General features: G+C 38.6%; 1 protein-coding gene across 1 annotated transcript in view; it reads left to right on the top strand.

Annotated features, from left to right (window-relative positions):
* STK32A (serine/threonine kinase 32A) overlaps positions 1-13,902 on the top strand; it is a 231,321-nt gene that overhangs the window by 165,841 nt on the left and 51,578 nt on the right. Inside the window, exon 7 of the mRNA XM_063447376.1 lies at positions 8,973-9,062. Within this exon, the coding sequence (XP_063303446.1) occupies positions 8,973-9,062 (90 nt within the window). The remainder of the gene's footprint in view (positions 1-8,972; positions 9,063-13,902) is intronic.

The raw sequence follows: 13,902 nt of genomic DNA, 5'->3' as shown, positions 1-13,902 counted from the left end.
GTTATAGACAATAAATTAGGTAGCAATATGCAATGTCAATCTGCCGTTGCTAAGGCCAGTAAGGTTTTGTCATGTATAAATAGGGGCATAAATTCTCGAGATGAAAATATAATTTTGCCTCTTTATAAATCGCTGGTAAGACCACACCTTGAATATGCTGTGCAATTTTGGGCACCTGTTCTAAAGAAAGATATCATGGCACTAGAAAAAGTGCAGAGACGAGCTACAAAATTGATAAAAGGAATGGAGCATGTTAGTTATGAAGAAAGGTTAAAAAATTGTAATCTCTTTAGTTTGGAAAAACGGTGCCTGAGAGGGGATATGATAACATTATACAAATATATTCGGGGCCAGTACAAACCATTATCTGGAAATCTATTCATAAACAGGGCTATACATAGGACACGAGGTCACACATTTAGGCTTGAAGAAAGGAGATTTCATCTAAGGCAAAGAAAAGTTTTTTTACAGTAAGAGCAATAAGGATATGGGATTCTTTGCCTGAAGAGGTGGTTTTGTCAGAGTCTATACAGATGTTTAAACTGCTATTGGATAAATACTTGCAAAAACATAACATACAGGGATATAATTTCTAATTAGTGGGGTAATAGCTGCTTGATCCAAGGAGACATCTGACTGCTATTTTGGGGTCAAGAAGGAATTTTTTCCTAGTTTGTTGCAAAATTGGAAGCGCTTCAGACTGGGTTTTTTGCCTTCTTTTGGATCAACAGCAAAAGCATATGTGAAGAAGGCTGAACTTGATGGACACAAGTCTCTTTTCAGCTATGTAACTATGTAACCTATGTATTTAGATGATTTGCCATTGCCCATATACATCTATATGAATAACAAATTAATTTAAAATATTTTCATTTTAAATAAGTTGTTATTCGGTCTATTGTATTTGTCCCCAGTTAATGTGTGTTGTATCCTTCCAAGAGTTATATTGTGAGATGCACAAGACTCTCTTCTGCCACTAACAAATAGCACATTTCAGAATTTATGAATATCCCAGCAAAGTGCCACAAAGAGTAGCTCCATGTCTTCTGTTTTGTTTGTGGAGATGTGTCATTCCACTAATGTAATATGAAAAGCACAATATCTTCCTTAAGAATAGCACAGCAGGGAAGGGATCTACATTGTTCTATTTCGCTAGTCTGTAGAATTGTTTTGTATTCTGTTGCTTCACAACAATTTTTAAGAACTGTTTTCTAGATAAGGAAGCAAAACAGAGCCAAGGTTGCAGAGACCAATGACATCAGAGACAATTGTAAAAAATATTGAATGTAAAGGTGTCAGAGTATAATAACTGGAAAGCCTGTGATATATAGAATGTTTTTTTTTTTTTTAAATGTATATCTATCCAAAACAAACATAATGCTCTTTTTGCTATATAGGCAGCCTATTTTTGTGCTAGCATTATTCCTATAATAGCTTTTTACTATTTATTTTAAATAGTAAATATTGTATACTGAAAATACAATATGTCATAGAAAAACCAAATCATTATCATCATCATCTCAAGTAGATTCATTATGCAGTCTTAACCCCTTAAAGATGGAGGCAATCAAAACAAAACCTGGAATCTGCACTACATGTCTGTTCATCCGTAATTAACCTTTCATATTAAAGGAACACTATAGTCACCTAAATCACTTTAGCTAAATATAGCAGTTTTAGTGTATATAGATCATTCCCCTGCAATTTAACTGCTCAATTCACTGTCATTTAGGAGTTAAATCACTTTGTTTCTGTTTATGCAGCCCTAGCCACACCTCCCCTGGCTATGATTGACAGAGCCTGCATGAAAAAAAAACTGGTTTCACTTTCAAACAGATGTCATTTACCTTAAATAATTGTATCTCTTTCTCTGTAATTGAACTTTAATCACATACAGGAGGCTCTTGCAGGGTCTAGCAAGCTATTAACATAGCAGTGGATTAGAAAAATGTAATTAAACAGAACTTGCAATAAAGAAAGCATAAATAGGGCTCTCTTTACAGTAAGTGTTTATGGAAGGCTGTGCAAGTCACATGCAGGCAGGTGTGACTAGGGTTCATAAACAAAGGGATTTAACTAAATGGCAGAGGATTGAGCAGTGAGGCTGCAGGGGCATGTTCGATACACCAAAACTGCTTCATTAAGCTAAAGTTGTTCAGGTGACTATAGTGTCCCTTTAAGTGCACCCACACTTATTCTATATCATTGTGTTCAGAAGAAACAGGGCTTTTATTTCACATCAAATATTTTTATATGAAACATAATTTGATATGAATAAAATTTAAAAAACTTTGAGAAATTAAGAAATGTTATGTTTCAAATTTGGTATGGCAATTAAACTGTGAATATCATAAGTGTTAGCTTTTATTACAAAAAAAATACACATTTGTGTTTAGTGGTGTCTCACGAGTACAACAGTACCACATGTACAGGTTTTATGGGGTTTTTGAAACTTACAGGGTCAAACATAGCATGTTCCCTTTTTCAATGTACACACATTAAAATTTGAGAGATTGGTTATGTTGCTTTTGAGACCATATAGCAGCCCAGGAATAAAAACTATCCCCATCATGGCATACCATTTGCAAATGTAGATAACCCAGGGTATTCAAAATGGAGTATGTCCAGTCTTTTTTAGTAGCCACTTAGTCACAAACGTAGAACAATAGAAGGTAAGCGCTAATTCACAGACAATATGTATGTAGGCAGCAACCTTAACAAAGGGGATCCCTCCAACCCTTCAAAAGAACACGGAACAGTAAAAAGACATTGGCGCAGCTTGTTAAAATTATCGTACATATGTTTTTTTTGCATTTTTCACAAATAAACTTCGATTTCACCGATGATATCTTTAGCAATGTATGTTTTACTGCTCTAAAACACTCATATTTGTGTCCAGTAATGTCTCACGAGTACAACAGTAACCATCATGTTCATGTTTCATGGTGTTTTAGAAAGTTTGGGGTCAAATAAAAGACTTGCCCATTTCTGTTTTTGCACATTTAAATTTGCCAGATTGGTTATTTTGCCTTTGAGACCGTATGGCAGCCCAGGAATTAGAATTACCCCAATCATGGCATACCATTTGAAAAAGTAGACAACCCAGGGAAATATTAGTGTTCAGTGTAGTCTCCCAAGTGCAACAGTACCCCCCATGTACATATTTTAGGGTGTTTTGGAAAGTTACAGGGTTAAATATAGGGCTTGCAAATTAAATGGACATTCTGCCTGGGTTGTCAGAGACGTCCCTCAAATTTCAATCAATAAAATCACATAATTATGTTAAAAGATTACATAAATATTAACAAGGAATTTTAATGTGTATATATACGTATATATGTATTTAAATTATATGTGTATATTTATGTAATTATTTATGTAATTATAGATACATATATATGTATTTGCAATTATTTACATTTATTTGTATTTATTTGAGATAATTTAATTTTCATATCAAACAATATCCATTTCATATTAAATTCCGAGCACAAGTAGAAAGGCCATTAGGCCTGAATTTGTGGGAGGAGTAAGTCCCCTACTTAAACCACTAGCCCCTACTCACCTCTGACGTTCGAGTTCAAGTGTTCCCCACCCACCAGCACCCTTAGAACATACAATTCTCCTTGGTGGGCCCTCTTTTATTTACAGGCCCACTCGGACGTTGGTTTCGGCACACCACAACCAACTTTTCATATCAAACAATATCCATTTCATATTAAATTACGAGCACAAATATATATATATTAATCAAAAATACAGTTAGAATTAAATTACATAAGTATATAGATTTATTTATTTTTATTTCAATTATTTTATTTATTTAATATTGTAATTATATGTGTGTGTGTGTGTGTGTGTATATATATAGGTCTTGATAAAAGTCCGGGTGGGCTGACATGCCGACACGACTTGTAATCACTAAAAAAGCTAAATAAAGCACAAGAGAGCACTCTATTTGGGGAATTCATGATTTGGCTGGAGGCAGCACCAAGACAAGCACAAGACATTATAGATATATAATCATATATATATATATATATATATATATATATATTTGTGGTCATGGCATAAGCCGTAGTATTATTTACATAAGACAAACAGCGAAATGGAAATGTCAGTTGTGGTGTGCCAGAACTGACGAGGAAGTAGGCCTGAAATAAAAGAGGGCCTACCTTATAAAATGCTTATAAAAGCGGTGTGGTGGGTGGGACAATTCACCAGACCTAACAGGTAATGAGGAAAGGGTTGGTGCTCCTTAAGAAGGGGAACCGAGCCCCTCCCACAACTTCAGGCCACGCCTTCCATTTGTGGTCATGGCATAAGCCGTAGTATTATTTACATAAGACAAACAGCGAAACGGAAATGTCAGTTGTGGTGTGCCGGAACTGACGAGGAAGTAGGCCTGAAATAAAAGAGGGCAAAAAGAGAGAACCATTTATTCGTCCTACAACCCAACATGACACATTACATATTCATAGTTTTGAAGGCCAGGCGCACTTCTTGTATTGGCTGAGGTATCTGGTGTATCTGGTGTAAGCCGTGGATTTCCATCGGCCTAATATCTTAATGATGTGAGCCGGGATATTCTTTTTAGAAGCGGTAGTGGTGGCTCCTATTCTGAAAGAGTGACCAGAGTAGCTGGCCGGGTTCAATCCTAACCGGATTAACAACTTCCTAACATACATCATGAATTGGCTCGTAGTGAGCTTATTACCGTGTAAGGACAGGAGTGGTTGTGTCGGAGCCATATAACAAAAGGCAAGAAGAGTGTCGAAAACTTCCACCGGACACCATGTATCTAGTGGGGTAATAGGGGATAGTGACCGTCTGACCTTTGGCGCCAGTTTTGGTATAGTGTAGGGATAGTAGATAGTGATCTTGAACCTTTATCAGATCAGACCTTGTGATGAAGGTGGGTGAGTTATAGCTAGTAGTGGTGAATTCTCTGGGCCGCAGAAAACCGTAAAATGCCAAATAGATGGCTGTTTTAATTACACGATTAGTATGGGCTTCGAATGGTGAGGTGTCTAGTAGATTTGACAGTGACTGGAACAATAGATCGTGGATGGGTAGTCTGGCTGGTGAGGGTATAGGGGTGGAGTCTTTGATACCTTTAAGTATAGCCTTAACTTGGTAGGATGACAGAAAGCGTTGTCTGTTAGGCCAAGTGGTGAGGATGTGATGTTGAATACCTGTGATATACAATTTAATGGTATTGAACGATAATGTTAGATGACGGTGGCAAAAAGAAATGAAAGCAATAATGGTTTCCATGGAAAACTTGTCATTGACATTAAAGTCCAACAAGAATTTATTGAAAACATGAAAAGCCCTGCCATATGCCTTCCTGGTGTTATCGGAAAGACCGAGCTGTGAGAGTTGTTGCCCTTGACATAGCAGTTCTTTTAGTCCCAGACCATCTCCTGCCACTGTGGTACCGGAGTTGGTAAAAAGGGTAGCTGTTGGTAGAGCCTCCTGGAACTCCTGAAACCGAGACCGTGATAAGTGATCAGCTGCAATATTGAGAACCCCAGGCACATGAACGCAAGTTAAAAGAAAACTGTGTTTAGCGGCTAGCCATGTGAGAGTCCTCATGAACGGCATGATTGTCAGGAAAGAGGAACGTCCCTTGTTTACAATATGGCACGTTGCCATGTTGTCCGAGAAGCAACAAACCGTATTCCCAGACCAGCTTGCTCCCCACTTAACTGCTGCCGCTATGATTGGATAGAGCTCAAATAAGGCTGAAGTGTCCTTAAACCTGGGGATCTCAGCAATTTCCCCCGGCCATTTACCCCACATCCATTCATTGCCCCAAATCGCGGCAAATCCTGAAGTGGCCGCGGCATCCGTCCAGACTGATACCAACTTCTCTGACCAAACCGGGATAAAAATGCTTTTCCCGTTCCAATTCAGCAAAATCTCCCTCCACATATGTAGGTCAGCGGTGGCATGTACGTCTAAAGTAATGCGGGATGCGTCAGATTGCAACATTGGAAACAGGCTAAGTAACCTGGGAATGAATGCTCTTCCTTGCGGAATAATTTTCATAGCGAAATTTAACAAACCCAACAGGGATTGCAACTCCTTCCTATTACATGAGCCTCCTCCTAGGTAAAGGTCGATTGGCTGACAGGATGCGCTCAATCTTCTCCCTTGGGAGGCTAGCCTGCATGTGCACAGAGTCCAGCACTACCCCCAAAAGACACTTATTTTAATATAATACAAAACCCTGGGTGATACGGACTTGAATTGTATTAAAAAAGATGCTTAACCCCTTAAGGACCAAACTTCTGGAATAAAACGGAATCATGACATGTCACACATGTCATGTGTCCTTAAGGGGTTAAAGGGACACTATAGTCACCAGAACAACTACAGCCTAATGTAGTTGTTCTGGTGAATATAAGAGCTCCCTTTAGGCATTTTCATGTAAACACTGCCTCAGAGAAAAGTAGCCACTCCTCAGATGGCCACTGGAGGGGATTCCTGACTCAGGGCTGCACAGTAAGCAGCCCTGCCATTCAGCGTCCCCATGTGGAATTTTCCTCATAGAGATGCATTCAATGCATCTCTGTGAGGAGGCGCTGATTGGCCAAAACAGTGTTTGACCACGCCCCCTTGCTTATTTAAGCCAATCCAATGATTTCCCCACGGGGCAGCGCCGGGGGACCTGTAGAGAGCTGAAAATAAGGTGAGTTTAACCCATTCTATGAGGGCCATGTATTGGGCCTCCCATCCTTTGGGACCTGATGCAGCTCTGGTAGTTCCGGTGCTGGCGGCATATGACTTAAGCGATGCAAGGGACATTTTTTGCTCTTTTTGTTAAAATGTCAAAACATTTGACTTAAGATCTGCAGGTAAATGAAGTATATGGCACCCAAAAATGGTTACTTCATAAATATTGTTGCCCTTTCTTGACTGCAGTCTATTTAGAGCTAGGTTTACGCCGTTGCTTCTTACAATTTTGACTTGTGTTACTGTAGCCTTGTATACACTGACACATTTCTAGGTGAATCTCTCTATAAATAATTCTCTTCAATTTCAGTCATGACATTTTGTAAACTTTATACATATCATGCTCAGAGCTGTTTCAGATAATTATCTCCCCAGGTAACATGACTTAACTATTCCTAACCTCAGGCTTATATACAATTTTCATAATTTGAAGACGAACAAAACAATTCTGAGAAAATAATTTATTAACTCTGAAATTGGACAACTAAGTCACAACTGTTTTACATATTAATATATACAAACTACATATAGATTTTCATATAAGATACAAATGTAAAATACATGTATACAAGAGACACAACACAAAAACCTGTGTTTTTTGTATTTTGCTCACTTTAAATAGTTGGCTTCAAAGGATATATGTATTGGATCCTCTGGGCTCTCAATCGCATAACAGAAAGTAGTAATTTTTTTTGCTGTTTTTTGTTGTTGTTGTTGTTTGTTTTGTCTTGTTTTATTTCTCAAAGGGTGATCTGCTGACTGCTAACTGCAGCTATCAATAGAGACGAATAACAGGCCACCAGTAGACTGAGATATCAGTGGCCTACTACTTCATCCTAAAAACGCAGTAAACAAAAAATTATGGGCGTCCACTGGACACCTTTAATTAATCTCTTTTAGACAAAATAAAACAACAGAAACATTGTGGCTTTTCAGGTGAATATAATGTATTCTCAGTCACTAATGGGAAGCCTGAATCCGTTTTTATTTTACTTTTTTCCTACCAAATGTAGTTTTTTTCCTCTCAAACCAGGACATATATGAATTTAGTTATGTACTTTTGTATGGTCATGTCAAAGGTGTAGATGTATGGGGAACCTTTTATCTTGCTCTGTGTAACGTTCACTAGGGAACCCTAACACGCAGACAGGACAGAGTAGAAAGAATTGCAATTCCAATCCTTAGAATGGTTGGGTTATGCAAAAAGGGATAGTCAAAACACAAGTTGAGGTCAAGGGAAACAGAGAGACGGAATAACGAGAGACATAGCCAAATATCAGTAACTAGAAAATCCAAATAACAAGTGCAATGCTCAATGGTAAACCAAAGACCACAACAGGCCACTGAGGCAAGGAAGAGGTTAGCTTATATACACACAGGGTGTGTCTGATTGGCTAATCTCCAATTAGTGTTAACCACAACACGTGGGAGCAGTTTCCCTCCCTTGTGGTCTCTGTGTGCCGGGTCACATGACCGGGTGCAGCACACATATAAGGAAGCTGCTCTGGAGCGTGCAGCATCAGACACACGGCCAGTCTGGAGACAGGGACCAGATGATGCCACTCGCTGTGATGAGGTAAGCAAGGTCACTGCGAGCGGCGCAGGGGACCTGGCACTCTGATCTGTGAGAGACAAATTATATTAACACTGTAATTAATCAGTCTGAACTGATAGCAATGTAGAATGAAAACACTGCTTTTGTGTTCTTTTTTTTCCCCTCACTTGTATACGCAGCAAACCTACACTTTTTTGTTGTCCATTGTAATTCATGTTACCTAGTGGTAAAAGTGTCTTAAAAATCTATCTAAACCACTGCCAAATAGCACATTAACCATTGGTCGATCATAGAACATAGACTATGCTAAAACAGATCCCTTGTAGCAGTGTTAAAATGACCCATTGTTCTTTAAAACTTATAATTATTATGTCTACTAGATTATTGGATCGTTTGTGATGAAGAGGTGTTATTATCTTATTAGCATTTTAATCATCAATTCAGTGGTAAAAAAAAATGACTCTATATACCATATATTGAATATGGCCGTACGCTGACAAACCTAAAAGTAACGTGGAATCGAAAAAAAAGAACACAAAAACAGGCGAAGAATCAGATTCCCAGAATGCTAATTTAACTATCACATTAACACTTTGGCATTAGATTTTGATTAAATAAAGCCATTTACTGTAAGATATCATTTTAATCTACAATACTTATTTTTATTTTTCTACAGGTCATGTGCATTTAACCGATTTTAATATTGCTACTCTGGTTACTAAAGGCGCAAAGATCACAACAGTAGCTGGAACAAAACCTTACATGGGTAAGTCTTGGCTTTACTTTCATTTACAGGTATATACGTAAATACGATACGATACGTAAATACGATAGCAATATATTAAAATGGTGGAATGGGTACAGTAAGTGATGTAGTTGATGTTATCTGGCATTATTAAACATTAATATTAAAAACAGCTTATATTTTTATTTCCATTACCCCCGTCTCCTGCTGAGAACATTAATCATTTTTGCAGTGAGTGTTTCACTATCTTCAAGACCACCTCTGCTGCATAACTCTGTTTGGAAAGCACAGACTTGCTTCCCATACATAACAGGTTAAAAGTCCCCAACAATTTATGATTGTCAGATTGCATGTCCAACGCTGCTGCAATACATCATTCTGGCTCTTTCTCTCCTCTCTCCATGCTGCTCTCACACAGAGCCTGTACTTCCTCCCTACTTCCCTTGGAGACATTTTTACCTTAAACTGAGTTCAAGCAGGTTAGGGGAGGGATTCCTTGTTAACAGACATGCAGAGCATAGTCTTCTTATCTATGTGCTGATTCACAACTGACTGAGAGGAGGGGGAAATGGCTATTTTTCACCTTTGATTTTGGAGAAATCTAGGTATTTGCTAGCAATTCTTCCAGCACATTGTAAAGTTGAAATTTGATAATTTAAGATTAATTGCTAATTTTCACGACCAGGTACATTTTACGGTCAATATAACTGAACTGGAATATTCTCTAAATCAGCTGAGCTCTCAGTTTGACTACTTTGGCCTTAAATTTGAAATTCCCTTTGCAATCTCACCTTTGAATTACACTGTTGATTCTTCCCAGAAGTGATGGTTTTCTATTTCACAAACACAGGGCCTGATTTACAATGTAGATACTCCCGTGTATAAAGGCTACAGATGGCCTTTTCTCACTCTTAAAAAAATATCAAACATAACAGGCCCATAAAGGTTAGAACACAAATTAAAGGATGCGACTGTCAGGGTTATATATTAAAGTGAGAATTGTTGGTTATTCAAAGTGAATTTCCAATAAAAAGCAACATTGTTGAATTGGAATAGCATAAGCTATGTTGGTCCAAAAATTGAAATGCACTTTGAATTCCAGACAATTCTCAGTTTAGTAAATAACCCTGTAAAGCTTAATTTAAAACAGGGATAGGATGATCTATAGTGAGGGAGACAACTGTTAACCTGCACTTTTTTCTTCTTGCCTTAAGCAAAAAAAAGTGCAGGTTAACAGTTGTCTCCCATTTGAATCGCTCTCTATTTTTGAGCCACCTGTGCTAACTAACAAAACAATATGTAATCCGGGTTGTTGGATACTGTGATAAAGAGAAGTATAATGACATTTACTAATCTTTACTAAAAAAAACTAACAAAAACAAAACATCTCATGAAAAAAATATTAACATAAGTTAATAGTGTTTTTAAAAGTGTTTTTCAATGTTTTATTCAACTGTATAAACTCCAGAAAAATGGCAGAGTGACAGTTTCCCTTTAAGTTGCAGTATTGAGATGAGATCACTTGCAGTATGGATAAATTCAAGCATCCTATAATGTCACATCCGAAGGAGGTTATTTTCAGGCAAGAATGCAAAAAGGTTCCTGCTTCACCAGTGGCTTAGTTAGTTGTGTCAGCTGATTTCATGGAATTTGTGGATTTGGTAAATAAATCAGTGCTTAGCTTAGAAGAATATTGTTGCAGTCCAGCATAAACCAAAGACAAACTATTTTTCAAAATGTTGATCCGTTTTCCTGGCACTGGAGGGTCCCTCTCCCTCCCACCCACAAATCCCCAGTTACTGAAGGGGTGAAAACCCCTTCACCTTCAGTCACTTACCTGAGGCAGCGGTGATGCCTCTCGCCGCTGTCTCCTCCTCTGCGTCGCTCCTCCCTGTGCTTCCGTCGGCCGGTGGGCGAGACTGATGCCGCCCACCGGCCGAGGAGACCTAATGTGCATGCGCGGCAATGCCGCGCATCCGCATTACGTCTCCCCATAGGAAACCATTGAAAACGAATTTCAATGCTTTCCTATGGGGATTTGAGCGACGCTGGAGGTCCTCACACAGCGTGAGGACGTCCAGCGACGCTCTAGCACAGGTTTCCTGTGCTATAGAGCAGGAAGTTCCCTCTAGTGGCTGTCTAATAGACAGCCACTAGAGGTGGAGTTAACCCTGCAAGGTAATTATTGCAGTTTATAAAAAACTGCAATAATTACACTTGCAGGGTTAGGAGTAGTGGGAGTTGGCACCCAGACCACTCCAATGAGCAGAAGTGGTCTGGGTGCCTGGAGTGTCCCTTTAAGGATGTTGTTGAAAGCCTGTTAATTGTACAGTCATTTGCAAAATGTTATTAAGCTGCATTGGTACTTTAAATATGGCAGAAATGTACAGAGCCAAAATAGCCTTCCATATTATCTGGGTAAAAGCCAGCTTAATACCTCAAATGATTTGTGTTGTATGTGCTTTTGGCTGAATCCTACCTCTACATAAATCTGTTATCTGCAAAGGTGCTGCATTGTCAGCAGCAACATAACAATAAATATGTTTCTTGCTGGGCATCTCATTTTATTTTGTTAAGAAGGGAAATTATCTACATTGCTAAATAAATATTTCAATCAGTATTCTATAATTAACAACACTATCCTAAATGAAGTATGCCATAGATGATGTCACAGTATACTTAAACTAGCTAATACCATGATAGGTCACCTTTAGTAGCACTGGGTGTGTACCATGTGTAATACCATGATAGGTCACCTTTAGTAGCACTGGATGTGTACCATGTGTAATACCAGGATAGGTCACCTTTAGTAGCACTGGATGTGTACCATGTGTAATACCATGATAGGTCACCTTTAGTTGCACTGCATGTGTACCAGTGTGTCATCCAAAACTTTGAGATTTATTCATCCTGAATTATGGGTTGTAGAGAATAGACACATGAGCTACTCAACTGACCAACACTCGTTAATAAGCTTAGACACCCTAGTAAAAACTGTAAATGTTCTCAGAATGCTAGTAAGTTTTAAATTGGATTAATTTCTTCCCTATTGAAATCTATGTTTTTTGTTTTTTTTTAGACTTTGATGGGTGTTTGGTGGTAGACAAGAACAAGAATAGCTCCCTGAACGGCAAAGACATATAGTTACATTTATACGTTTGCATACATGTATGCTTCTTTTACCTTGTGTAGTTTGATATAGAATAGGCCAAAAGCACGTCTTTGAGATTCTTAAGATGTATTTGTAGTACATTTTACTAATTCAATGTAAAGAAGCAAATTACAACAGCATCTAAGGCAGTATGAAATTTCATTTTATCTACCGCTTAATATGCAGTTGATAAAAAACATAAAACATTTTTGTAACATAAAGAAGTTAGCCTTAGGACACAATTAAAACATAATAACCTATGACTCTGATCTCCTTGCACTACTACCTCCCCTTGTTTGAGACATCCAGACCAGCCACATTAAATATATAACATTTAAGATCCATTTAAATATATACAAATAAAAAGAATGTTATGTCCTTTAGTATTTTATGATCATGTTTTATGTATATTTTACATTTTATTTTTCATGTATATTTATTTTATTGTGAATGGAAAAACATTTCCACTTTCCCCTTTTTTATTCTGTAACCTTGAAAATAAAAGTAACTAACCTTAATTCCATCATATTAGATCTTCAATTTAATAACATTTCTAAATATTTCAATACCGTTAGAAAAACTTTCCAAATGATTTATCTACAAAAAGTCCCATAAACTTTAATGGTGTCTTCTGTGAAAAAAATAGCATCTAAAGTTTTTCTAACAGTATTAAATCAATTGGAAATCTTATGAAATTTAAGCCTAAAATTCAGCTAGGATAAAAATGTTTCCAGTAAATGGTAACAAGCACAAACTGCTTCGTATTATATACTTAGCAGAATTAAACAACCTAAAAGTAATAGGAGTTTTTAACTAAGTACTACATTGTAATCAGGGGCGTATTAGCCGCGAGGCAAACAAGGCATTTGCCTTGGGCGGCATTTTCCAGGGGGCGGCAAAAAACGCCGCCCCCAAATGCCCAGGGCAAATGCCTTGTTAGCCTTGCGACTAACAGACATGCCGGCGGGCTGCTGGGCGGCACTGGCTGTCGGGCGGGCGGGCGGCCAGCGAGGGAGCACTTCCTCTGAGCTTTCTGCTCAGCTCCCTCGCGCGCCGCAGAGTGAGACTGGGAGCCGGAATATGACGTCATATTCCGGCTCCGCCTCCCAGCCTCAATCTGCGGCGCGCGAGGGAGCTGAGCAGAAAGCTCAGAGGAAGTGCTCCCTCGCTGGCCGCCCGCCCAACAGCCAGTGCCGCCCGACCGCCCACCCAGCAGCCACTGGACCACCAGGGAAACACCCCAGGGAAAAGGAGACACCCCCACCCCCAGCATTCCCAAAGGTAAGGAGGCTGGGGGGGTGGGGTGTTTAAATAAGTGGGTATACATGTGTGAGGCAATATACATCTGCACTTTTTATGTTATGGGAAACAAGCTGTGTCAAAACTGTTCTACCAATATAAACTATAGTGCCACTGGTGACAATGAATTGAGATATGGAGAGATTCCTGCAATGCTAATTAGTGTGTGTGTCTGTGTATGTTAGTGTGTGTGTCTGTTAGTGTGTGTGTCTGTTAGTGTGTGTGTCTGTTAGTGTGTGTGTCTGTGTCTGTTAGTGTGTGTGTCTGTGTCTGTTAGTGTGTGTCCGTGTCTGTGTGTGTGTGTCTGTTAGTGTGTGTCTGTTAGTGAGTGTGAGTGTGTCTGTTTGTCTGTTAATGTGTGTGTGTGTGTTTCTGTTAGTGTGTTTCTGTTAGTGTGTTTGCCTGTGAGTG

The sequence above is a fragment of the Pelobates fuscus genome, chromosome 3, assembly GCF_036172605.1.
Source record: "Pelobates fuscus isolate aPelFus1 chromosome 3, aPelFus1.pri, whole genome shotgun sequence".
NCBI classification, from domain to species: domain Eukaryota; kingdom Metazoa; phylum Chordata; class Amphibia; order Anura; family Pelobatidae; genus Pelobates; species Pelobates fuscus.
This window is presented reverse-complemented; position numbering and strand designations above follow the sequence as displayed.